This window comes from Mirounga angustirostris, unplaced genomic scaffold (genome assembly GCF_029215605.1).
Source record: "Mirounga angustirostris isolate CCGP_5_RB_7025 unplaced genomic scaffold, mMirAng1.0.hap1 SCAF_10, whole genome shotgun sequence".
Taxonomy (NCBI): Eukaryota; Metazoa; Chordata; class Mammalia; order Carnivora; family Phocidae; genus Mirounga; species Mirounga angustirostris.
Window position 1 is genome coordinate 110229349 of NW_026991718.1, and position 24020 is coordinate 110253368.

Consider the following 24020-nt stretch of genomic DNA (forward strand, 5'->3'; position numbering starts at 1 on the left):
CCACTCACCAGATACCTTATCTGAGACCCCATGGGAGCCTGGGTCCCAGTCAGGGCCCTTCACAGCTGAGGAACAGATTCTAGCAGGGCTAGAGTTGGGAGAGCAGGTGCAAATCCCACGTCTGCCCCCAACTCACTCGCTGTGAGACCCTGGCTGGGTCACTTCCCCTCTCTGAGCTTGGATTTCAGCTCTCCAGCTCACAGAGTTGGGCTGGACATCTATTTATTTTCATGTCACCACTTTCTAAAAAAGGATCTTAGGTGGGAAGAAAGGGTCCATCTGGTTCAGAGATTTTAAGCCTGTGATATGGGGCATACCACAGAGAAGCTGCTGGGGTTTGGCCACTATTTGACTCCCATCCCACTGTAAAATTGTAATTAAAAAGCAACCTGCACACCAAATGTGCTCTGCACTGCATTCTACCAGGCTAGAGGCTGCCACAATGCAAGAATTCTCCCTGCCAGGTAGTGGATTTTTTAGGTGAGGTGGTACCAGATGGGAAGGCTGCAGCTCAGCAACCAATGTCTGAATGGAAGCTGATGGGCTGCAAAGTGCTGGGATACGAGCTGTCTCAGGGAGTCCAATCATAGGACACCAATCACCCTCATTTTATACCAGAGAGACTGGGGGGCTGCCTAGGGTCACACAGCTGGTAAGCAATAGAGCTGAAATCAGGACATTTCATTGCAAGTATCGATGTAGAGGATGGGCAGACCCCTCCAGGGACCACCGAGGAGAGAAGGGTCATCTCATTAAGGCAGAGATGATGTGCAGAGCGGTCCCAGACACAGTCCCTCGGGCCACATTTGAATCTTGGCCCCACCGCTTAGCAGCTGAGGCCCTGGGCAAATTTTGTAACTTCTCCATGCCTCAGTTTGCTCCTCTGTAAAAGCAGGTTAGTAAAACCACCACAGAGGTCTGTGGTGAGAAAAGTGTGTGGCACGTCAGAAGGACGGAGCGAGCGCTAGTTGTCACTGTCACCAGAGCCTATGTGTGAGAGCTGGGCTCTGCACACAGCTAGACCCGTCACTCAGGGGTTGGGCGGCCTTCGCCAGCGTCTGCAGCTCTCCAAGCCCCGTTCCTCTTCTGGAACACCCGGTTCCTAACGCCCAAGCCCACAGTAATGAGTGCGCATGTGCCAGAGCCTGACAAGGCGCCCAGGGATGAGCCTGCTAAAGAGGGGCTGGGATTTCACTCATGGCCACCATGAATGCCATCCGATGGGCTGGCCTGTCACCCTCAGTGGGCAGTGGAGCCTGCTTCTCTGCCCTTCCCCTGTGATGTGAAGGCTTGGACTTGAGGGAAAACCACCAGGTAGATCACCTGGCAGAAACTCTTCCAGATTCCAGAGAGGCGGGGCCGGATGCCAGCCCTTCTGGATGGGGAGGCTAAGGCTTGGCCAGTACTCACAGCTGAGTCCTACCAGCCAGTCCAGGAGGGAGGGAAGCGTGGGAAGCAGAGGGGAGGGGGTACAGAGATGTGTGACTGATGAACAACGCGCCCATTTGAGCCCAGCCCAGGGGTCCGGGTGCAGAAATGCAGCTCAGGACAGCGCTTTGCGGTCTGTGGCATATGGTGGGTCACAACCAGCATTTTAAAGAGAATTTAGTCTAGAATATGACAGAAAAGAAAATATCAGAGTTCCAATTTTATCTACAGGAGTGTGGTGTGCCTTGAGTGGAGACATGACACGTGTTTTTATAACTTGTAGTCAAATAAGTTTCAGAAACACTGGCTTAAAATTGTCTCCTCCATGAGTGGCAAAGAGAACATGTATTTTCTGAGGTCTGAGAATATTAGCTTACTTGTGAGCTTATTTGTGTTTCGTGACTCTCCTCCAAGGGAAGCATTGCTATAACCATTTTACAGATGCAGAAACTGAGGCTCGCAGAGGCCAAACTGATCGTTTAGAACATGTAACAAGGCTGTGGAACGCTGGTTTGTCTGATTCCGAAGTCAGAAGCCTTGGCAAAGCAACAACTCCACACACAGGCATGCACACAAACCAGGGTATGATGTCCTAGATTTGCGCTTGGACCCTCCTGCTGCGGAGTCCAAGGCTGTGTGCCTTGCCGCTGAGACGACAGCTTTCCGGGAAGGCGGCGCCTGCTTCTGGGCTCACGTACAATACTGACAACAGGAGCTAACGTTTACTGAGCACCCTGCTGTGTGCCAGGCACTCTCTGAACATTTTACATGACATCGCCCACTTAATCTTTCTCAGCACTCTTGGAGGAGGTGCTCGTATGATCCGCACCTCCTCCCGCCCCCCCACCCCCCCCACCCCCTGCCTAGGGGCTGGGCATGTACCTGGATGGGTAAGAGGAAAGCAGATGTTTCCTGGGGTTCCTGGCAAATAATGTTTCCCTCCTGAGATCCCCTTCGTGCCCCGGCATCTCCCTGCTTCCCAATTTGGTAGGTGTCCCGGGAAGATGTGAGGCCTGGAGCAGTGACGGCTATCTTGGAACCACAAGGTGAGGCTGAGGGAGGGACCCACCGGGTTGGGGGGAGGCGGATACCATCCACATTCCTGCCTGGCGAAGGTCTGTGTCAGCCTCGACACCGTTACCGCTGGGCTTCTTGTGGAAGCAACTGGACTTCCTCACGGCTTCAGCTACGTTAGCTCAAAGCACCCTCATGGCCTCTCCCTCGGGGAAGGACAGCCCAGGGGCCAACTCTTGGGGAGGAAGAGGAGGACACACGCACCTTTCTTCTGTCGGATTCGGAGGAGGTAGAGGGCTGCGATCAGCAGAGCCACCAGCAAGGCACAAACCACACCCACCACAATGAAGATACTCCGGCTGTCGTTATTGTCTAGGGACCACAGGGAATAGAGGTTTCACGTATGCAAATTAAAAACAGTGAAACTTAATACCCACCACCCCTTTTCACCGCTAGGTAGGCATCATTAACTGAGAACCTCTGGCCACACATGTTTTGAGCCACACGGGCACGTTCGTGGGTAGGCACGCACTTCCCCACGTGGGTCACCCGTGGGCCGTGCCAAACCCATGCCGAGGTGCCAGGAGGGAAAACGTTCGTTGCTGATGGTGACGGAGGAAGCCTGGCCTCAGGACATGGGCAGAAATCTCACTCCCAAGGAACAGAAACATGTTCCTTCTCACCTGGAATGAACCAGAGTGGCCACCATGGCGGCCCAGGTCTGTCCGAAACTCTGAGTCGCAACTGGCTGTCACACATTGGGAGGGGGGCTGTCGAGGGATGGGGACCAATGGCAGACATGTGCAGCTGGTTACTGGACTCTACAGAGTTCTCAGGAGCTGTCTACTCATCTGTGCCTGGGACTGGGGCAGAGGAGCTCGGAACCCAGGTCACTTGTAATGGCGACCGTGTGGGTAGGGCTGGAGCCAGGGCACAAGTGGGGGCTCCTGCACCAGAGCATTGTGGGTAGTCAGGAGCAGAGCTCTGAGCTGCAGAAACGTGGGTTCATATCAACGTGCCTGGCCGGGTGACCTTGAGCCAGTCATTCAAACCTCCCTCTACATACTGACCTCCTCTCATGTTACGGAGGCCAATAATCCTCTCTACCTCATTGGATAGCTCTGACGATTAACCTACTAACTAAACAATCAACCAACTCACTCACTCACTCTCTCATTCTTTTTAAAAGCATTTCCTGAGTGTATACTATGTGCCAGGTCCTGAAGCTACGATGCTGAACAAGACAGCCATGGTCCCTGGCAGCTGAGTCTCGGAGCTGAAGGGTCAAGCTCCAACACTGCCGTGAGCAAGCGAAGGGGCCCAGAGAGAGGCACTGACTTGTCCAAGGTCACCCAGCACGTCTGTGACAGAGCCAGAGTCGAAATCCACACGTCCTATCTCCTAGTATGGGCCTCATCCTATGAGAACCAGGCATCAGTGACATCAAAGGGACACCTTGCGGGCCCCAAGGCTCCCAGAGCTCCCCTATTCCCTCACAGGATGCACTGGGGAAAGAAATGGTCTCTGTTGAAACCCTCAGCCAGATGCAAGGCAGAGCCATGCTAATGACGAGTGATGGAACGTTCCACAGTGGCATGAAAATGCCAACGAGGAGCTGCTACTCTGAAGAGAGAAGATAGAGATGTCGACAACAGGTTGGGAGGGGCTGAGAAAATCACACCCGACACCTCTCCCTGGAACGGGGGAGTGCCAGGGCTGTCGCCGTCTTAACTGGGCATGCACTTTGGCCCAGAAATGCTCTTTGGGAAATCGTCCCCCAAAAACAGCTGCACAAGTAACAGAGTCTGTGCAAGGTCATTCATCACAGCAGTGATTCTACCTGAGGTAAGGCGCAAAGATTCTGAAGCCCCCATCCCATTCCAGGGGTGCAGGCCTGCGAAGGCAGCCAGGGGGACAAAGCCAAGGTGAGAAAGAACAGCAGGAGGGGATGGCTGGCCTGGGGGGTGACAGTCTCTGTCAGGTGCAGAAACAGGAGGCAGGAAGCTAGAAAAAGGCCAATGTCCCCCCACCCCCCGCCCCCCACCCCCAGCGTCTTTCTCCAATGCATGCTTCTGTCAAAAGATCTACAAAGATATGTACCAAATTCTTACCGGTGGTCACTGCTAAGGTGTGGGCTTTGGGGGTGGGGCACTCACTGTAAAATTTGACTTTATATCTACAGACTTCTAGATTATTCCATAATAAACAGGAATTACTACTTTTAGTGGTAAAAAAAAGATAAAATTTAAAGTGCCAGGACAGTCGGCATTGAGGCCTCACCCTGGGTTTTATGGGTTTCCTGATCCTTCTGGTGGGCAGAGGCCATAAAGGTATGGTTTTTGGTGACCGCGGGCTGCCCGTCATGCTGCACCTGGCAGGTGAACACCACATCTTCCCTGTGGGCGGATGAGTTCACCAGGAGCCAGCTCGTCCAGTTAAACGTCCCATCCTTGTTCTCTATGAGGTTCGAGGCCGTCGAGGCCGTCGAGGCCGTTTCTGTTCGGGACATATTTCCGTTCTCCAGCCAGGTCAGCTGTAGGCGCTGGGGGTAGAACTTCTTCACTTGGCAAGTGACCTTCACCTGGTCCCCTGCCACGGGTTCCTGGGAAACCTCCAAGGTGGGCGGAACTGAAAGAGCACAGAGCAGAAGCTCTGACCTCATGGAACAGACAGATCACGGGGGAGGGGCTCGAGAACTTAGCTCCCCCCACACAGCAAGGGAATCACCCAGAACAGGGCTAGGCATGCAGCTGGTGCTCAAACACTGAGGGTAGCCTTTGCATATGAATGAAATCCCTAAGCACAGTGCCCAGCACACAGTAGGTGCTCAAGGACTGGTAGCTCCTATTAGGGTAAGAATGAGTGAAATCAAGATCCTCAGCCCGTGGCATGCAGCCGGAATAGAATAATCAGCAAAATAAATGACATCACCAAGCACACGGTGGCGTGGATTACAGCTGGTGCTCAATAATTGGAATTGCTATGTTAAACTAAATGACCTACCCAGCACAGTGCTTGGCACATGATAGGTGTTCACCCCCCAGCTGCCATGAAAACCATAGGAGGGGACCGTACACCTAGGTGCAGGGTGACTGGGAGGGTCTGTCAGGAGTCAGACTTCAGGCAATGGACCGCCTGGGGCAGAGAGTGGGGGGAGGGGCAGGCTCAGAGACTTGGGGGCCAGACCCGGGCTTGGGCTGGGGGTGAGGGGCATCTACCTCGGAGGACCTCAGACAAGTTGGCAGTCCCACGAAGAGGAGGACCCTGCAGGGTCACGTGGGTCACCTCGCAGATGACCTGGGAGCGAACGTCCCCCGGGGCCAGCACCAGCCTGGTTGTGCTGGAGACGCTGTAGGAAGTGCTGTTTCCCTCTGGGTCCACGGTGGTCTGGGAGGCTGCCAGCTCATTCCCGTTTTTGAACCATCTCAGGGTGATGTTTTTGGGGGAGAAGCCATGGGAGTTGCAGGTGAAGTTCACTGTCTGCTCAGGCGAGGCCCTGGCCGTGGGACCCGACACCACGGGGGGAGAGGGTTTGGCTACAAGAGGAGCATTTATGAACAGTAAGCATGACTGTGGTCATCAGCACCAAGGATACGTGTGTGACACTGTGGAGAACCCTCCGCCCTTCTGATAGCGTGGGGAGGGCCGTGTCATCCCCTCATCCCACAGAGGAGGACCCGAGGTTCCAGAGCTGAACTCTGAGTCGGGGAGCAGGGCCCAGGTGCAGGTCCAGGCCTGAGTTCAAGTCCCCCTTCTCGCCTCTGCCAGGTGACTTCCCACCGATCTGGGCACCGGAACGACATTCCTGTTGGGTCTCACTCTTGGTATCAACCATCCTAGCCGCCTCCCTGCAAACCTCACTGAGTTCAGAGAGGCTGTGCAGCAGGCTGTGCAGGGGAAGCAGGGGTGCGGCGGGACCCCCATGGAAGCCGGGACCAGGCTGGCCAGTCCACGGGAGGGGTGGCCGTGGCACCGCGTGGCTCTTCCTCTGTGACATGGGACAGCATGCCTTTCTCCTTCCCGGGGTTGCAGGGAGGGGAAAGTAAGGGAATGTAAGCGGTTTTACTTTGAATAAAACACTGAAATGCTTCTCAGAACCAAACAAACACAGATCTATCTTTATCCCAAACCTAATTCACACCCAGAGCCCTCCGCTCAGGTATTTATGAATTTACTTTAGTTTTCACTCTCTCCACAAATATTCCATAGGGTCTAATCTGTGCCATCCCTAAATCCAAGAGGGAGGAAATGACGGGATGTTTTTCTGAAACTGCGTTCTTCTCTTGGGTCCGTTTTGGGTTGAAAACCAAGATTGCTGAGTGCTGAGAAAGCCCAAGTTGGTTAATTTCTTAATCGTGAATTAATTTCAAGGACAGAGACACGGGACTACAAGCAGGGAGAAGCCGTCCTGCGTCCTGAAAGCACACACACATCCGTGAATCAAAAGGGGGGGGGATGCCTTTCGCCCACAGAAGGTCCTATAGGGTGTCTCCAAATTGTTAATTATTACCCAAAACCTTCCACAACAAACATAGAAAATATTACAAATATTCACATTTGTAAATATTTAACTTGCTTCCTAAAACACATCAAACATGTGGAGGTCACGTGAATAAGTGAAGTCATAAAATCACCAGCAGCCCGGATACCCCTAGAGGGACAAAGTGCTGGGCTCCGTTACCACTCTGGGCAGTGTCTTGGGCACCTGACACTGGGCTGATTCCTCCTCGCCCCTCAGCTCCTTTATCCCTCAGCCAGCCCTTTGAGGGGGGCCCCAGTATGGTCCCATTTATGGGCCAAGGCTCAGGGAGGCTGAGCCATGCCATGGCTGGCCCAGGGCATGCAGTGAATAAAGGGCAGAGCTCCCCCCACCCCACACAAGACTGATTCATTTTAGCTGCTCTTTTTTTTTCTTCCTGCACCTGCGTGTCTGTTTTGGTACAAAGCGGGTCAAAACACCACCTTGGTGACATGTGAGGATGTATGTAATAAAAACGCAGAACCTGGCATACAGTAGGTCCTCAATAAACAACACCGATGATTATTATTATAAGATCTGCTCGTGACTACTTCTGACACTACCTATTTGTCCTTTCGGCTGTAAGAAGGCAAAACCAAAGCTTAGCGGGAACACAAGAAGAGTCCCAAGGCCTGCCATGCAAAACCCCAAATGAGAAAAGCAGCAGAAACCAGCAAATTATGATTCTCTCCCTCTTTTAATAATCCCCTCAGGAAACAAGTTTGGCGAACTGGCTTTCAAAACAAACAAGATCACAGCGTATTCCTGCAGATTAGCTATTTACAGAAAGCTGGGAGCGTTTCGAAAGAGGGACAGATTTTGGTCATGACATTTGGGGTGTGTTGAGGCAGGGAGGGCTCTGGGGCTGAGTGGCGAGTCTTTGCGGGGACTCCGGCCCGTGTTCGGACGCACGCATGCTGAAAGATGGGAAGGTCCCCTGGCTGTGAAGCTCGGATCTGAGCAGGGTGTTGGCTGCCCCTCCCTGGGCCGGAGGGCAGGGAGCAGCTCGGCCCCAGGCGTGCTCCTTGGGAGGGTGTCCTAGCCACCCCATTCAGGCTCATTTCCCAAACAGCTGTCGAGGGCACGGCTCTCCTGAAACATCCACCCACCACAAATCTCCTCTCCCAGCCCCAGGAGCACAAGGGGGGAAAAAATTCGGTGTTTCCTCTGTGACCTCGGGGAACATCCAGCTTAGGGCTCTTCAGCCCGGGCTGCGCATTAGGAGCCTCTGGAGTGGTTAAAAAATTCACCTGCCCGGGCTCACGTCTGACGAAATAAGTCAGAATATCTAGGGGGGAGCCAGGGGCTGGGGATCTTTTTTTCCCAGGTGATTCTTTTTTTTTTTTTTTTTTAAGATTTTATTTATTTATTTGAGAGAGAGAATGAGATAGAGAGAGCATGAGAGGGGGGAGGGTCAGAGGGAGAAGCAGACCCCCTGCTGAGCAGGGAGCCTGATGCGGGACTCGATCCCGGGACTCCAGGATCATGACCTGAGCCGAAGGCAGTCGCTTAACCGACTGAGCCACCCAGGCGCCCCTTCCCAGGTGATTCTAAATGAGCAGCCCAGGTTGCAAGGCACCCAACGTCACCCTCCAAACCCCACTTACATTCGAGGTCTGGGAGGAAGAGTGACCCGGCCAAGGTCCTGTGGCCCGGGCATATCCTAGCTACATTCCTGGGACACTGACCACATGCCAGGCCCTGCTGTAGGTGCTTTAAGGCATTCACTCATTCAGTCCCTGCAGTGGCTCTGTGGGGTCAGGCTGTCGCAGACAGACAAGGACACCAAACCCAACGTGTGGATGACTTGTCAGAGGTCACAGAGCAGGGGAGGCAGAGCTGGCCGGGAGCCCGGGCAGTGGGGTTCGGCCGTGCTCTCGGCCGCTGTGTACGGATGCCCAAGAATCGCCTAACCTCCACATCTGGGGCCTCCTGGATCTCCTCTCCAATCGTCAGCCCCCCTGACCAGCAGCCTGATTATCCCCAGGTCACAGACGGGACACAGAGGCCCCAAGGGAAACGGAGACTAGCCCAGGATCGCACAGTTCTGGGAGGAGCACCCAGGGCTCACTGAGGGTCTGTCCCCTCACCCGGCTCTCTGTGGCCTCCTAACATCCTGCCGAGGCTGGCGTGATGACCCACTTTCTACGGCGAGGCAACAGAACCCAGCAAGGGGAGCCGGGTCACAACCCTGAAGGCACACCTAGATTTGGGGCCCCCTCCTCTGTGCCGGTGATGCAGACAGAGCGCCTCAGATCCTTCCAGCTCTCCAAAAAGGAGTCCATGATATCACCATTTTACAGGTGAGGAGACTGAGGCTGAGGGAAACCAAGGGGCTCTTCCTCACTCCCCACTGTAACCCCAGGGGGGATTTCCTGTGGCCCCTAGCCTTCACATTCACAACAGAGCGCCTTCTTTAGCCCAACAGTGACCACCACCTTCCTTGTCCCTCTGACATTCTCCACTGCAAACACTTATGAGGAGGGGTCCCTCTGGGTGCCCAGAGCTGCTGACCCTGTAGCAATGGAGCAAAGATGTGGGGTCCCAACAGCTGAGTCTAGAATATGAACCCTTGCTCAGAGGGCTCCAGACACCCACCAGGAAGTGCCTCCCCATCATCCTGTCTGCAGAGCCAGGAATGGGGTGCCCGGTGTTGCTGGGATCGCGGGGATCCCTCTGCTCTCTCCGGGCCGCTGCCCCCAGGCTGTTCAGTGAAGGAGCAACACCACGCAACAGGGAAAGACTCCTGATGTTCTTATGTATGTGGAACCATGGCCTCCAGGAACAGGCTCAACACTTCATCAGATGTTTGCATATCTGTCTGATCTGGGGGTGCAAAGCTAGCCCACCTCCCCCCAAGGACTCTTCTTCTTAATGCATATTGTTGAAGAACAAAATATAGTATTTTAAAGGAGAGGGATGTACCATCTGAACCTCTGGAAAAATGATGAAACGGAGAAATACTGGCTCCCTGTTCAAAGGGTCAGTGTAACTTGGTTTTATTCAGCACCTACTATGCACCAGGCTCTTCCATGGAAACAGTATCCAAAGCTGGGGCAGGAAGAAACCTGCCAGGAATCAGATGGGTTCTGGAACAATCTCCTCACTCACTGGATACATGAGCATGAGCAAGACCTGTCATCTCGTGACAGGCTCTGAATGTGTACATGGAAGGCTGGGCTAGATGGGGCCTTTGCGTGCTGACAGCTCAGGGTTCCAGATCCCGGGCCCCTGGCAGAAAACCCTAAATGATCATCTTTACGTCAACGGGACAACCCTATTCACCCACATGGGCCCCTCTTCCCTGGGTGAGGACATTCTGGGTGCCCCAGGTCTGCTCGGAGCCTGCAGCCACTGTGTGAGTCGGTCCCTGAACCAGGCTCCACTGTTTCTGGACAGACCCACAGCAAAGGCCCAACCTCTGGCACCTCCAACCTGGGCCGTCAGAGTAAACAGTGAGTCTGTACCTCTCAGGAATGTCTTTTCTGTGTGATGTTTCTGAAGATGAAATAAAGAAACACGTTCTTCCTTCTCTCTGCCCTGGATGGGTCTGTCCTCGTTGGAACAGAAGTGAACGTAAGCTTCATGAGAGAGGAGCCCTTCCCTGTTTTGTTCCCTGCTGCTTCCCCAGCACCCAGCGCAGAGCCTGCACACAGCAGGTGCTCAGTAAGTGCTGAGTAAAGAGAAGAGTCACCCACATGGAGGGGGGTGCTCTCTGGAGGTAAGAGTGAGGTGGGACCTTCTGACTGGGCAAGTCACTCAGACTATTAGTCCCTCATCCCTGGAACCAGAGGGCTGGTCAGGATAGGAAAAGGCGAGAGCTGTGGAGCCCTCAGACTGGGGTTCTAGATTTTCCCACCATTTATCAGCCGGGGGGCCTTGAGCAAATAGCATGACCTCCCTAGGTCTCAACTTCCCTGATCTGTGGGAGGGGCTGAAGTCAGGGGCACCCACCTCAGAACCTGATCCTTAGCTGTTGCTCAGACAATGGAGGGCATTCTTATTGACTTGTTGTCACAACCAGGGGACAAAGGAGCCCCCGGCCATACTCACCGCTCACTATGAGTTGAGTGCCTGGTCCAGACTTAAACTCCACATCAGGGTTCCCTTTCTGGAACTTCACACAGTAGTAGGTTCCAGCGTCTGCTGGGGTGATGTTACTGATGCGGATGGAAAAGTCCGTGTTGTTTCTCCTTGTGGCATCTGAAACATTTGTCACTCGGGGGGAGCGGCCTCCTCTGAAACTGAAGATTAACTCCCGGGCTGGCCCTGTTCCCCTGAACCACTCAACCGGCCCAAGGGGGAGCAGGGAGGTCAGGGTGCAGCGCAGAGTGGCTGTCTGTCCGGCTGCGACAGACACTGACTTCTCAGGCTGGATCACCTGCAGCTCCGCCTCACCTGCCACACCTGGAGGGAAAACAAAGATCATCCTGACGTGATCCTGGGTGTCTCCTCACGTGTGTATCCACAACAGCTCAGTGAGTGAGTGCGCACCGTGAGCGGGCCTTGACCTAGGCATGTTGCATGCAGCCCTCACCACGAGCCTGTAACGTGAGACCCCATCACAACCGAGGAAACTGAGGTTCATGATGTGTCAGGGAGCAGGCTGGAGGTCCTGAGTCCTCTCTGGTAGAGTCATGTCTGAGCTGAGCTCTGAACCTCCCAGGATGTAAGGGGCACAGTGTTCCTCACAGAGGGCACAGCGGGGCAGGGGCTCAGAGGTGGGGGGCAGCACGGTGTGCGTGGGGCTCTATGGGGAGCTTAGGTTCTTTTGGGCCTGGCCCAGGAAGCAGGCCCCAAGCAGGGAAGCCACACCCAGCAGCTGGGGCTCGTCCAGGCTCTGGAGCCATGAGGCGGGAGGACTTGGATTTGAGTCCTGGCTCAGGCCTTACTTCTCCGTGACTATGGCCATCACTTGGGCCAAGAACATCCAACAGGATGTGGATGTGGATGGGAGTGCTGCCCTTAGTCTGGGCAGGTCTCTCCATGGCTCTCGAGCCTCAGTTTCCTCATCTGTCAGTCAGTTACTGTGACCCCATCTCGATGGATCTCTGGCAGGACCAAACAACAACCGTGGCCAGGGACAGCGTCAAAAAGAAGCATCTGGTCTTTGGAACCATCTGAGCCGGTCTGAAACCTGGCTCACCTTTTATTCACACGTGACCCGCGTTTATCCTTTGGTTTTGAGACTCAGTTTCCTTATCTACAAGATGGGTAGAGCATCCCCTAGCCCTCTGCTTTGTTCTGAGAAGAAAATGCAATGACACACAGAAGTTACTTAGCACCACGTGGGGCACAGGGAAGCTATTGTCATCACACAACAAATAAATGGGGGGGGGATCTGTTGTGCGAACTTCCCCCCCACCCTTGCTAATGCACCTGCAGGCCAGGCCATCCTGGATACTGGGGACAAGCAGGGGCTGGACACACATTAGGCCTCAAGGGCTCCGGGCTGGGTAGCTGGAAGGCTTCCTAGGCGTGGTGAAAGGGAGGGGCCTGAGCCCCAAACTGGAGAGCAGTGGGGCATGTGAGACAGAGACTCCGGGCAGAGGACATGGTGTGGGGGGGGGTCGGGGGGACACAGCCAGGAAGGTGACCAGGCAGTGGGAAGCTGCCGAGAGAAGCTGCCGAGATACTCATGTCACAGTGCACCCAGGGCCCAATTCTGACCCAGGTGGGGGTGGGGGAGAGAGGAGAGATCATAAAGCCCTTGGAGAAACACAGAGGCCGGGAGACAGAGAGAGGGGACGACAGACACAGGCTGAGGGAGACGCGGACAGGCAGGGACAGTGAGGAGGGGGACGGAGTACGGGAAGAGAGAATAAAAGACAGACCTGGGGTCGTGGCAACTGGTGCAGGTACTGACGGTCAATCTGTCTCCTCCTGGTCACTCACTGACCCGCAGTGTGACCTTGCCCTATCCTGACACCTTGTCCTAGGCCACCTTTGCCTTGTACACCAGACAGGGGGCCGCTGATGCCCTCTGGCTCTGGCTGGGCAGGAGAGAGCTGGGAATCTGCCACGAGCCCATGGCCTGGCACCACCCGCTGGCAGGGGCAGGGCGCCCAAAGCCTGGGAAGCCCACGGACTCCAGTCTCTGCCCTCGCTGCTGGCAAGCCCAGGGCCTCAGAACAGGCCTCTCTACCCCTGTGCCCATTGTCCCAGGCCTGACTCCCGGGCTGGGGGTTACCCGGTTCTCCTGGCTAGTGCCCGAGAGGCAGAGCTTCAGCCAGACGGCGGCCCGACCCTCCCTGTGCAGGGAGGAATCCAGAGCCCACAGAGGGCCGGGGCTCAGGGTGGAGCTGGTGGCCAGGTGTGTGACAGGCACACGGAGGAGGCCCCCAGAGGCAGCCGGCCACCCCAAGATACCACAAGCCACTACCAGCAGCATGCAGCCAAGAACACCCCCAATGGGTCTGCATTCCAGCACGGGCCACTGGAGGCACTGGAAATGCCACTGGGGGAGAGCACAGGCGCTGGTTCCCCTCTTAGCCCACCATCACTTGGGCCAAGAACATCACCGCACCCGCTCAGCACCTGCCCTCCCTGGGCCTCCATCCCATCATCCGCAAAGTGGGGGTACCGGCGTCCACCCCCCAGGACCGTCCTGAGCACTAGGACACAATAGGACATAAGCGCCGGCCTCGTAGGGGCTGGGTAAATTTGAGTTTCTGTTCCCGTTATTATCACAGATACAACATTTATATACTTGATTGTCATGTTTCCCCCCAACCAGGATGTGGCATCCACAAGGAACTGTTTCCAAGCCCCTGCCTGGAACTGTCTGGCACGCTCCGGGCCCTCAATAACTACGCGCTCAATGAACGCACTCATGAATGAAGGAGGGACTGCATTTGCTCCTGGGCAAAGCCCCTCTCTGAGTCTTTGCTCATCTGTCGAGTGGAGCTGCCACAGGCATATCCAGGAGATGGCGTGAGCTGGGAGCCCGGGACCGCGCCTGGCACCACCCCCCCGGCACACGGAATAGATGTCAGTTATTATTATCCTTATCAATAACGTGGCGCAGGGGCGTGAGTCAGCAGCTGGTGAGGGGAGCGGCGCGAGCAGGAGATGGTTGCAGAACCAGGCGTGCAACGTGTTGGAGCAGGGCTATTCTTGGGGTGCAGCCGGAGGCCTGTAATCACACCCCGGGCAGGCGACAATAAAATCTGGAGTTGGGGAGGGCTGGCCCCCCCCCTTTTTTTTTAGCTCCTCTTGAGCTCTCTCCACCACTGCAGCCAGATTTAGGAGGCTTAATTAATTAGCTAGTGTTTATAAAGCGTTTGAAGAATTTTAAAAGTGCGACGTAAGTGCCAAATATTATTTTAATCTGTGTATATGTGTGTTTTTTCCAGCAGAGAGGTTTCTTTTCCCTTGCTTGCTTTGCTTCTCTTTTTCTCGGCAGGTTCTGTTCTAGGAACCGGGCTTGTTAAAAATCACTGCTGCGGTTTTGGGCCTGGGGTCATCATGCTGGCATCGCGAACAAAACCATTTCCTGCTCTCTCCCTGCCCTCCCTGGCAAGGGAGAGCCACGGTCCAGGGGCCTGAACCATCTCCGGGTGAGTAGGGCGGCTGGGCAGGCATTCTCGCACGCTGCTGGTGGGAGTGGAAATTGGAACATCCTCTTGGGAAGGCAGTTTGGCAGGATGTACCAAAGGTGTGAAAGCTGTCCACCAGCCTTTGCGGGGCTGTTCTGCAAGGACACAACCCCAAACAGGGCGTGGGGTTCCCACATGATGATCTTGAAAAAGCTGGAGAAAAAACCCGGGCGGCCCGTGAGAGGCGATGGCTAAGTGAATTACGGCCTATCCCCTACGTGGACTTACACGGAGGCCTAAAGAGCCACCACCACGAAAACTGGTAATCTGGACATTTTTTGCAGGGCATAATTATAAATGATTTTGTGATTATGCAAATAAAACCTGTTCATTGCAAAGCATTTAGAGAAAATGAAAAAGTATAAAAACACAACAATAATCTCCTAGTTTACCATCAAAGGTAACTGCAATCCACATTTTGATGTCGTTAAAATATGATTGAGTAAAAACAATGTAAAATCATACTCAGATAACTAAGAATATGAGCAAACATTTTGCTTCGTTCACTCAGGTGTTCTTAAAAAATAACAAACTGGAAATGTCCTAATGTCCAAGAGAAGGAGACTGATTGATCCCGTGATGGTGACCCCACACGAGGACTGAGTCTACAGCCATTAAAAATGATGGTGTAGAATGACAATTATCAACACAAAAATGTATTATGAGATCAGTTACCGAGTGGCACATTCAGTGTGATCTCAGACTGCTATGTTAAAAAAAAAAAAAGTGCATATTAAAGATTAGCAGTGGTTAATTCTGTAATAGATTTGCAAGGGATTTTGTTTTTATGTTTTCTGTTTGCATGACTTGCACAATAAAAAAATAAAAACTGTGCTTTCGGTATGATTATGACTTTGTAAAATAAAATAAAACTATATTTAAATAAACAACAGCAAGGTATTATATATACAAGGCTATAAAACGCAACTGTCTCTGGGTCATGAATCTAACTAAAACTGAGGGGTTTTTCCTTCTATTTGGGGTATTTTTCAGATTTCCTAAACTGGATGACTATTAAATATTTATAGTATTCTATTTCATAATAAGAAAAATCTCTACATCTAATACCTATGTTACATATTATGTTTACTGTTTAAATAAGCCTCCCCTCCAGGAATCTTGTCTGTTTTGTTCACTGCTGCTTTCCCCCAGCTTCTGACACGGTGCTCAGCACAGACTCGACACTCGAGAAACTGTCTGCAGATACTGACTGACCACTGGAATGTCTCGAGAAAAAGATCTAGCGTGACAAACACCATGATGCTGAGGTGCGCCAGGTCTGGGAAATGAGGCCGGGGCTTGGCCCGTTTTCTTTTTCACTCTAGAGTAAACAATATATTAAAATCTTGTGTCTTCAGTGAACATTTACTCCTTTGGGAACAAAATTAAAGTCATGAAATAAAACCTGCGAGTAAGTTCCCTAACAGAAGCAGTCAGCGCAGCGGGTGGTGACGGCCCCCTGGACTTGTTGTGAGACAGCCTGGAGGCCACCCTCAGATTTCCACAAACTCAAGGAGCCCAGGGGCCTGGGAGGCCATGGCCAGAGCTCTGGCCGTGCCGGGGCCTCAGGACCCCGCGAAGGCGCAGCTCACACCCAGTCCCCGCAGCAGGGGCGCTCAGCGGCCCCTCCCCGGACCACCGTCGCTCCCGGCCCTCCTCGCGGGGGGCTGCTGGTTTAGGACCCCCCACACACACACCTTGTCAGGGGCTGCCTTTGGTGTCTTCTGGGTTATGACTTAAGGGTTGTGTGTGACAGCGTGCAATGCAGGAGTGTGGATGAGCATGCACACAGGAGTGAAGGAGCAGACGCAGGGGTATGCACATATGGGCAGGCGAGTGCAAGAGTGTTGCTCAAGAGCGTGCGGGCAGGGGAGCTCAGGAGTGGGCTGTGCACGGGCGTGTGCATGCATGTGTAGAGAGTGTGCGGGGGTGATGGCGTACACGCGAGTGTGAATGTGAGTGTGTGCACGGCAGGGGACCACTGTCGGCATAACACCCGTGTGTCCACACGCCCGGCTGTGACGGCGTCTGGCACGCACGGGTTTCTACACACAAGGGTGGTGAGAGAAGGGGCGGGACATTCCTCTGCCATCAGCTGCTGGTGGGCGAGGCCCAGGGCACCTGCCTTCTACGTGCTTAGGTGGTCAAGAGGCCAGCTCTAAACTCTGGACCCCACGCCCCGAGGCAGGGAGCACACAGCCCCTGGGGCCGATCCATGGGGGGCTGCCTGGGTGGAGGGCTCGTGGACCCTGCGGTTCCCAAGAGGGGGGCTCAGGGCTCGACGCAAGTGTGCGGGGGTTCCGACAGCCACAGTGAGACACTGACTTTCTCTGCAGGGGGCCTGGTGCATCTGTGCCCTCTCGAACCCCACGCCAATGCCAGCCCCGGTCCTCGAAGCTACAGGACATGAAGCTGAGTACGACGGGTCCCGGCCCTTGTGGGACCGAGTCCCTGACACAAGGCACTGACCACCTGGAGGGAGATCAGTGAGTGAAGAGGGGCTTGGGGACCGGGCCCTGGGAGAGGGGTGGGATGTGGGAAGACCTACTGGAGGTGGTGGCCCCTGAGCTGGGTCATGAAGGCTGACAGAGGCTGGGGAGACGGGAAGGCATCTCAGGAAAGGGGGACCACAGGAGCAAAGGTGCAGAGGAGGAAAGGGCTCTGCACAATCCAGGCACCAGGGCGGAGTCCTTGGGACATGCTTGTGGGCCATGAGCAAGCTGGGCTGGGGTTAACCTGGGACTGGGCTTCGGGGCATCTGCACAGGAGGCCAGCATTGGTCCTGCCGGACAGACCCATCGTGCTGCGGTAGAAACTACCAGCTGCATCAGAACCAGCGCAAATGGGGATGCACATGGCCTTGCAAATCAAACAGGGGTACTCTCTCCTCCACCCCCACTCCAGGCAACTCTGGGAACTGGGCACTGTGCCATATCCTTGCAGGGAGCGGGCAGACCCCGGCAGCCCCCTCCATGCAGCAGGGAAACTCCTGAGGGGCCAACAGTCCAGAGCTTGGGCTCTGGGGCCAGAAGACCCCTATGTCTCATCCCCTCTGAGCCTCCACTTTCTCGAACCTGTAAACAAGGGGGTCCAACAGTCTCTCTCCCCAAGGTCAGATGTGAGTGGTCAGAAGAACTGGACTGAGGACTGTCCCCCTCCCCACCCTGCCCCACAGCCCATCGACGAGCAGATCTTGCCAGCCCTACTGCTAGGATCTGGCCAGACTCTGATCTCTTCTAGCCACCTGACCGCACCACCGTCCCTGACCTGCATCTTCACCTCGGCTTCCAAGCTGGCCCTCTTGCCTCCGCCTCATTTCTCTACAATACACGCTCTCCTTGCAGCCAGAGGTGCCTCTAAAACCTAAGCCAGATAACATCTTCCTTTGCTCAAAACCTCCTGCAGCCTTCACTGCACTCTGAGTGAGACCCAGAACCCTTCTGGTGGCTGCCAGGGCACCACAGCTTGCTCGCAATCATGCCAGAGTCTCTAAGCACCTCAGGCCCTTTGCACTTGCCACTGCCTCTGCGTCGTACTCTCATCCCCTAGATATCTACACTCTGGCTCCTTCACCTCCTTCAGGCCTATCTGAAAGGCCTTCCCTGGCCACTCTGTATAAACACTACCCCCTTCATGGCCCTTGCTGTTTTATTTTCCTACATATCACCCACCAAGCGACATATCACATAGGTATTTGTCAGTTTCATTAGCGCCATCTGCCTACCCTAGATTTACATCTAAACGCCCTGAGAGCAGACACTTAGTTCTGTTCCCTGCAGGATCCTCCAGCTTTATGTCAGTGCCTGGTATTCACTGAATGTATGTTCGGGTTTAGATCTTAACTCTGCCACTTACGAGACTCCAGGAAATGTCTTAACCCCTCCGGACTTGTGGTTTCCCATCTGTAGAATGGGGAGGATGATAATAACACTAGGGCTGTTTAGAATGAAACAGGCTAACAAGTGTGAAGAGCTCAGTCTGGTGCCTGGCAGAGAGGAAGCACGTAAAGCCGGACAGCCGTGACCATGCAGCAGACATTTAAGAATGGAAGGGATGACGATGATCACAATTTTAAGATCGAGAAGCTAAGGATTCTCTCTGAAGCAAAACCAGCTCTGCCCGACATATGCACGAGACCACTCATCGCGGCACCTGTGAGCAGGCTGAGCTGACTGCAGACTAGGAGGCCCGGAGGTGAGGCGGCTCAAAGGCCCCAGTGAGTGTTCGCAGGGTGTAAGAGGGACCTGGAGGTGATGAAGCCATGCCTGCAATGTGGCCCTGTTTGCAAAGCAGCAGGGAAGGAACTATCAGTACGTGTGCTATAAACACGCTCTGTGTCTAGCAGGCCTAGGCAGCCCTGCTGACGTGGGGAGAACAGACAGGGGACACCACCCCACCATCCACTGTACTTGGTGCCTCGACGACCTAAGGACCTTCTTCTCACCTTCCCATTTTGCAGATGGAGAAACTGAGGCCCAAAGGTGGGGGCTGGACAGGCTGAGAACCCAGGGGAGTTCTTCCAACCGCAGGCCCCATTGTTCCTCTAGGGACAGGCCCGGTGCTCCCATGGGTCCCACGTGTGCATGAGGTCACACAACAGGGAGCCGTCACTGAACTGAGCCCGGCGAGGGGAGTGCTGTTGTTGCCGTCCCCCTCCTCCAGGTGAGGAAGTTGTAACCCTGAGAGGCAGAGCAGGGGCAGAGGCAAGGCTCAAACAGACATCTGCTCCCGGAGCTGGTGCGCGATCGCTTCTCCCTGTGACGATGGGGTCCCCTCCAGCTCAGGCTTCTGGATTCTCAGGCTGCCAAGGACGCACACACATTTTCCCAGCCGAGATAAAGGCCCCCTTAAAAGCGACCCGCATTTATTTAACGGCATTTGCCAAGGCTCCAGCACACTCTGCTGCCGACAGCAGACAGTCTCTGGATGAGATTTTCCCCCAAGCTGACACCATTCACTGATGCCTTTTATAGCGCTCCTTGCAGCTCACAAAGCACTTTCCACAGCTCCTCATTCCCTTTAACCCTCAACAGTCCCCGCGCGAGAGGAAACAGGCAGAGGTTCCATTTTGCAGATGGAGAAAGTGAGGCCCAGAACAGGGAAAGGCACTTGCTCCGGAGCACATGCTTACAGACTAAGAGGCACATGTTGGATTCGAACTCAGGAACGGGCCCCAGAGCGGGCGCCCATTTCACTGCCACCCCTGCTGGAGAAGGGGGCCTGGGCTGTCAGCAAGACAAAGGGTGGGGAGGGCATCTGGGTTGGAGCATCGGAGCTGGTAGGGGCCCGCGGGAGGGCAACCAAAGTGAGCCTCCGCTTCGCAGAAAGAGCAGTTGAGGCTGCGTTTCAGGTCTCCCCGCCAGTGAAGGCTGGAACGGGGGTCCCACCTGCTCTTTCCAGCCCCAAACCAGGACACGATGACCATGCAACCATAACAGTAATAGTAACCACGGCTGGACAGCATCACGCCCCGCCAGTACCAGGAGCACGGCGGGCCCCGGTGAACCGCCACAGGGACCCAGCAAGACAGGGCTCCCGTTTCCCAGAGGACAAGACTGAAGCTCAGGGTCACGGGGCTGCCGAGGAACCCGACTCCACCTGCATTGTCACCCGCTGCGCCGGGCGGCCTCGCACAATGAATGAATCTTTGGGAGCGGCTGACCTGGGCTGGGCCCTCCCAACCAAACCCCGCCGAGAGACTGGAGCACTAATTGCATCACGTTTCATGGTTTGCCAGCTCGTTCATCACGGTGTCTACACTGGGGCAAGCCGTTTCGGATAGCCAGAATTTTCAGTACCAATTCTGGGGTCTCTTGGCTACCTCCCTCCACCCAGGGTGGCCCTGCTATCTGTGTACTTCTTGACGTTTTAGGGATCACTATGACAGCAAGATGGGTGGGGATTTGTGCCGTGGCCACGGCCCCAGCCACAGAAGTGGGACTGTGTAGTAGTGAGGGCAGGACTGTGCTCTCAGGCCAGGGTTACTGCCTGTGTGACCTGAGGGCTCTGAGCCTTCTCCTGAAAATGGAGCTCTTACTACCCACCTGTTCCTTCATTCAGCCATATGTATTAGCCTGCCTACTGCTGCCAGCCCTGGTGCTCAGGCCCCAGGAGGCCCAGCAATGAGTAAGATGGACACAGTCCCTACCCTCATGTAGCTTACATCCTAGCGGGGGACACAAGGCTGAAAGAATGACACAAATATAGAAATGGCTAGGAGTGCTCAAAAACAAATTTGTTGTCACGATTGAGAATAACAAGGGGGACCCGCTTTCAGAATGGCGTGGCTGGGAAAGGCCCCGCTGATGAGGCGAGATTACTGCTGAAACCTGAAGGAAGCAAGAGCCAGGGAAGGTGTTCCAGCAGGCGAGAAGAGCACATGCAAAGGCCCTGAGGCAGGAAAGAGGCTAGTGCATAAGAGGGCCAGAAAGAAGGCTGCTGTGGCCAAAGCCCACAGAGGAAGGAGAGGGTGATATGAGATGAGGGTCAGACAGAGAGACATGGTCCAGAAAATGCCATGCCCCGTGGATCACGGTATGAAGTTTTATTTTATTCTAAGGGCAGTGGGAACCACTGAAAAGTTTGGAGCAGGAACAAAGAGGATTTGATTCAGTGAGCTGCTCTGGATGATTAGATGGGAGGAGGTGCAGGAAAGCAGTGACGAGGATGCTGCAGCCCTTAGGGCCTGGGCTCAAATCCTAGCTCTGCACTTATAAGCTGTGTGACCTTGGGCAAGTCACTGCACCTCTCCGAATCTCGATTTCTTCATCTGTCCAATAGGTATAATAATAGTTCCCATATCACAGAACTGTGGTGAGAATTTAATGAGGCGATGCACAGAGTAATAATTCTATCACAAGGTCCGACATGTTCAATGTCAAGGTGCTCAGTGAGCCAGACCGTATTTTGTCCGGCCCTGACCTCTCCCTATTGCCACACTACCCGTCTCCCTTCACTCCAGCCTCACTGGCCTCCTTGCTATTCCTGGAGCAAAGAAAACTCATTCCAGCCTCAGGGCCCTTGCACTTGCTATTCCTTCTATGTGGCTCGCTCTCCTGATATTCCCATGGCTGCTCCTTCGGTGTTATTCAGGCCTCCACTCCTCACAGAGGCCCTTCCTCTGTCCCCACTCGACCTTCTATTCCCTCGTCCTGCTTTACTTTCTTTACAGCACCTGTCTCCACCTGATGCAATATTTACCTGGGTCTATTTGTCTTCCTCACTAGAACGTCAGCTCCATGAGAACAGGTGTTTTTGTCCATCCATGGTCGTATCCCCAACCAACTAGAATCACCCTGGCACATAGTAGATGCTCAAAACTTTTGTTGGACCAATATTTATAATTAAAATGATAATAACAAGAATAGCAAAGTGGTTAAGAGTAAACCGAGGCTGGGATCTGGCTTTACCTCTCAGTGGCTACGTGGCCGTGGGAGGACCCCGACTTGGTTTTCGGGAGCCTCAGTTTCCCTATCCGTGAAATGCGGATGGAGGACACCCATGCTTGTTGGCACATTGTGAGCGTCAGACCACGGAGCACATCGAGGGATGCACGTCAGACTAGTGATGGCTGAAGTGACACCTGATGCCTAGCATTTGTTTTCCAAAACTCCCCCAAACCCTCCACTCCCAGTAAATTGGGGGGCAGGCAAAGCAAGAGTGACAGATCAGTGTGGAAGCCAGGGGTCGCCCCACCATTCCTGCTCATTTTTGTGTATGTTTGAAATCTTCCAAAATAAAAAGGTAAGGAAGGAGAGCACGGAATCGAGCCTCAGCTCGTCTGTAGCCCACAGCGCACTCTTTCCTTCCACGGAGACTTCCATTTCTGGGGGACATGGTCTGTCGGCAATGGAGCCGGGCCTGGGAGCCCACCCCTCTGGCCAGCTCTCCAGGCAGAGGCTCCCCGCTCGCTCGCTCCTGGCTCCCCGGCTCCCCCCTGATGCCCTGGGCTCCTGGCGCCAATCTGCGGCCATCTCACCCCCTGCGACCCCAAATGGATGTGCCAGGAAACCTCACAGACACAAAGAGCCCATCTGTATCACGGCCTGACTTCCACCTCAGCTGTTTTGCATCCCTCTGGACGGATGGCCTGGCCAGACACCTGGCGGGGAAAATCCATTTTGCGGAGGGCTCCGTCTGAAGACCTGCCCCAGCAACGCCCAAGGGAACAGGAAAGCAGTTTCAGCTGTGAAAATAGATGCTTCCTTCGCCAGTATGGGACGGAAACCCATCTTGGGAACACCGGCCACCTCTGACTCCTGGGAGGATACACTGATTGACAGAAATACGAGAGGAGCTACAAGAGAGCAGGATGCCAGCCGCCCCTTCCCCCAGGCCTCTGTTTCCCCACCTGTCAAACAAGGCTAAGCCATGTCTACCTAATAGCCTGCGCTCCGCAGTCAGGCTGATCTGGGCTGTCATCCCGACTCTGCCACTTATTGCGGCCTTGGGTAAGTTGCTCCACCTCTCTGAGCCCAGTCTCCTCATTGGTCCAGTGGATCCGATAACTGCACACCACCTAACGGCGAGTACCACCGGGGTCCTACAGGCCAAGTGCTCAGCCCAGTAAGTGGCTGGAAACAATCGTTCCCATTATTATTACTTTAGTATTTTTCCATGGAATTCGGGAACCTGTCAGATTTCTGGCTTTAACGATGGAAACTTCCAGCACAGCCAGTTTTAAAAAGCCTTGGCCTGGAAGAGAGGGCGCTTGGCGTCCCACCCCGGCCTTGCAGTGGATCTGCTGTGTGAGCCCACGAGTGCCAGGCTCTCTCTCACAGTGGGGCACAGCGAGGCGCTCGGTGAGACCCCCAACGGCTCTCCCAGGCTTCCTCTCTGGCTCTCCGGGTCTGGGAACACACAATTCTAAACCTGTGGATCCGGACAGAGACACCTAGAGGCAGCCTGCATCCACAGCCTCAGTCCCAGGAACAGACGATTAAATCCCACTAGCCTGGGGTTCCGCTCGAGTTGTCCAGCCCCCAGGGGCCCCAAAGCTACAGGGAAAAACCCCAAACGGAATAGCATGCACTCCCATCTGGGAGCTTTTGCTATTTTGTGCCCACTGGGTGCAAGAGACTGTGCCAGGTACTTTACAAAAGCCAGCCCCACTTTGGTGGAGGAGGAACTCCAAAGAGAACAAAGCGAAGGTGGCTGCGAGGCTGGCTGGCACGTGCCAAGGGCTCGCTCCAGGCCGGGTACAGGCGCAAGCATCACATGTGTATGAGTGGACTTGATCCTTGAAACAGAGTAGCTGATGTCATCTCTGTCTTACAGAGGAGGGAACTGAGACACACACCGAGGGCAGGAGATTGCCCCAGACTCGGTGGAGCTGGGATTCACAATCCGCCCCCCCCCCCCCCCCCGCTCCCGCCCACCACCACGCTAAGCCGGCCTGTGACTTAGCGCGGGGTGGGGCTGGGGCTGGGGGGAGGGATCCAGAACCACCACGCCCACCAGGT

The 24020-nt window shown here is 54.6% G+C and overlaps 1 protein-coding gene across 2 annotated transcripts in view; it reads right to left on the reverse strand.

The window, feature by feature from the left end:
• SIRPA (signal regulatory protein alpha) overlaps nucleotides 1-24020 on the reverse strand; it is a 41192-nt gene that overhangs the window by 11637 nt on the left and 5535 nt on the right. For both annotated transcript variants that reach the window (XM_064572926.1, XM_064572925.1), the window contains exons 3-6: nucleotides 11015-11368; nucleotides 5661-5978; nucleotides 4723-5070; nucleotides 2707-2814 (exon numbers count right to left, since the gene is read on the reverse strand). In XM_064572926.1, the coding sequence (XP_064428996.1) occupies nucleotides 2707-2814; nucleotides 4723-5070; nucleotides 5661-5978; nucleotides 11015-11368 (1128 nt within the window). The remainder of the gene's footprint in view (nucleotides 1-2706; nucleotides 2815-4722; nucleotides 5071-5660; nucleotides 5979-11014; nucleotides 11369-24020) is intronic.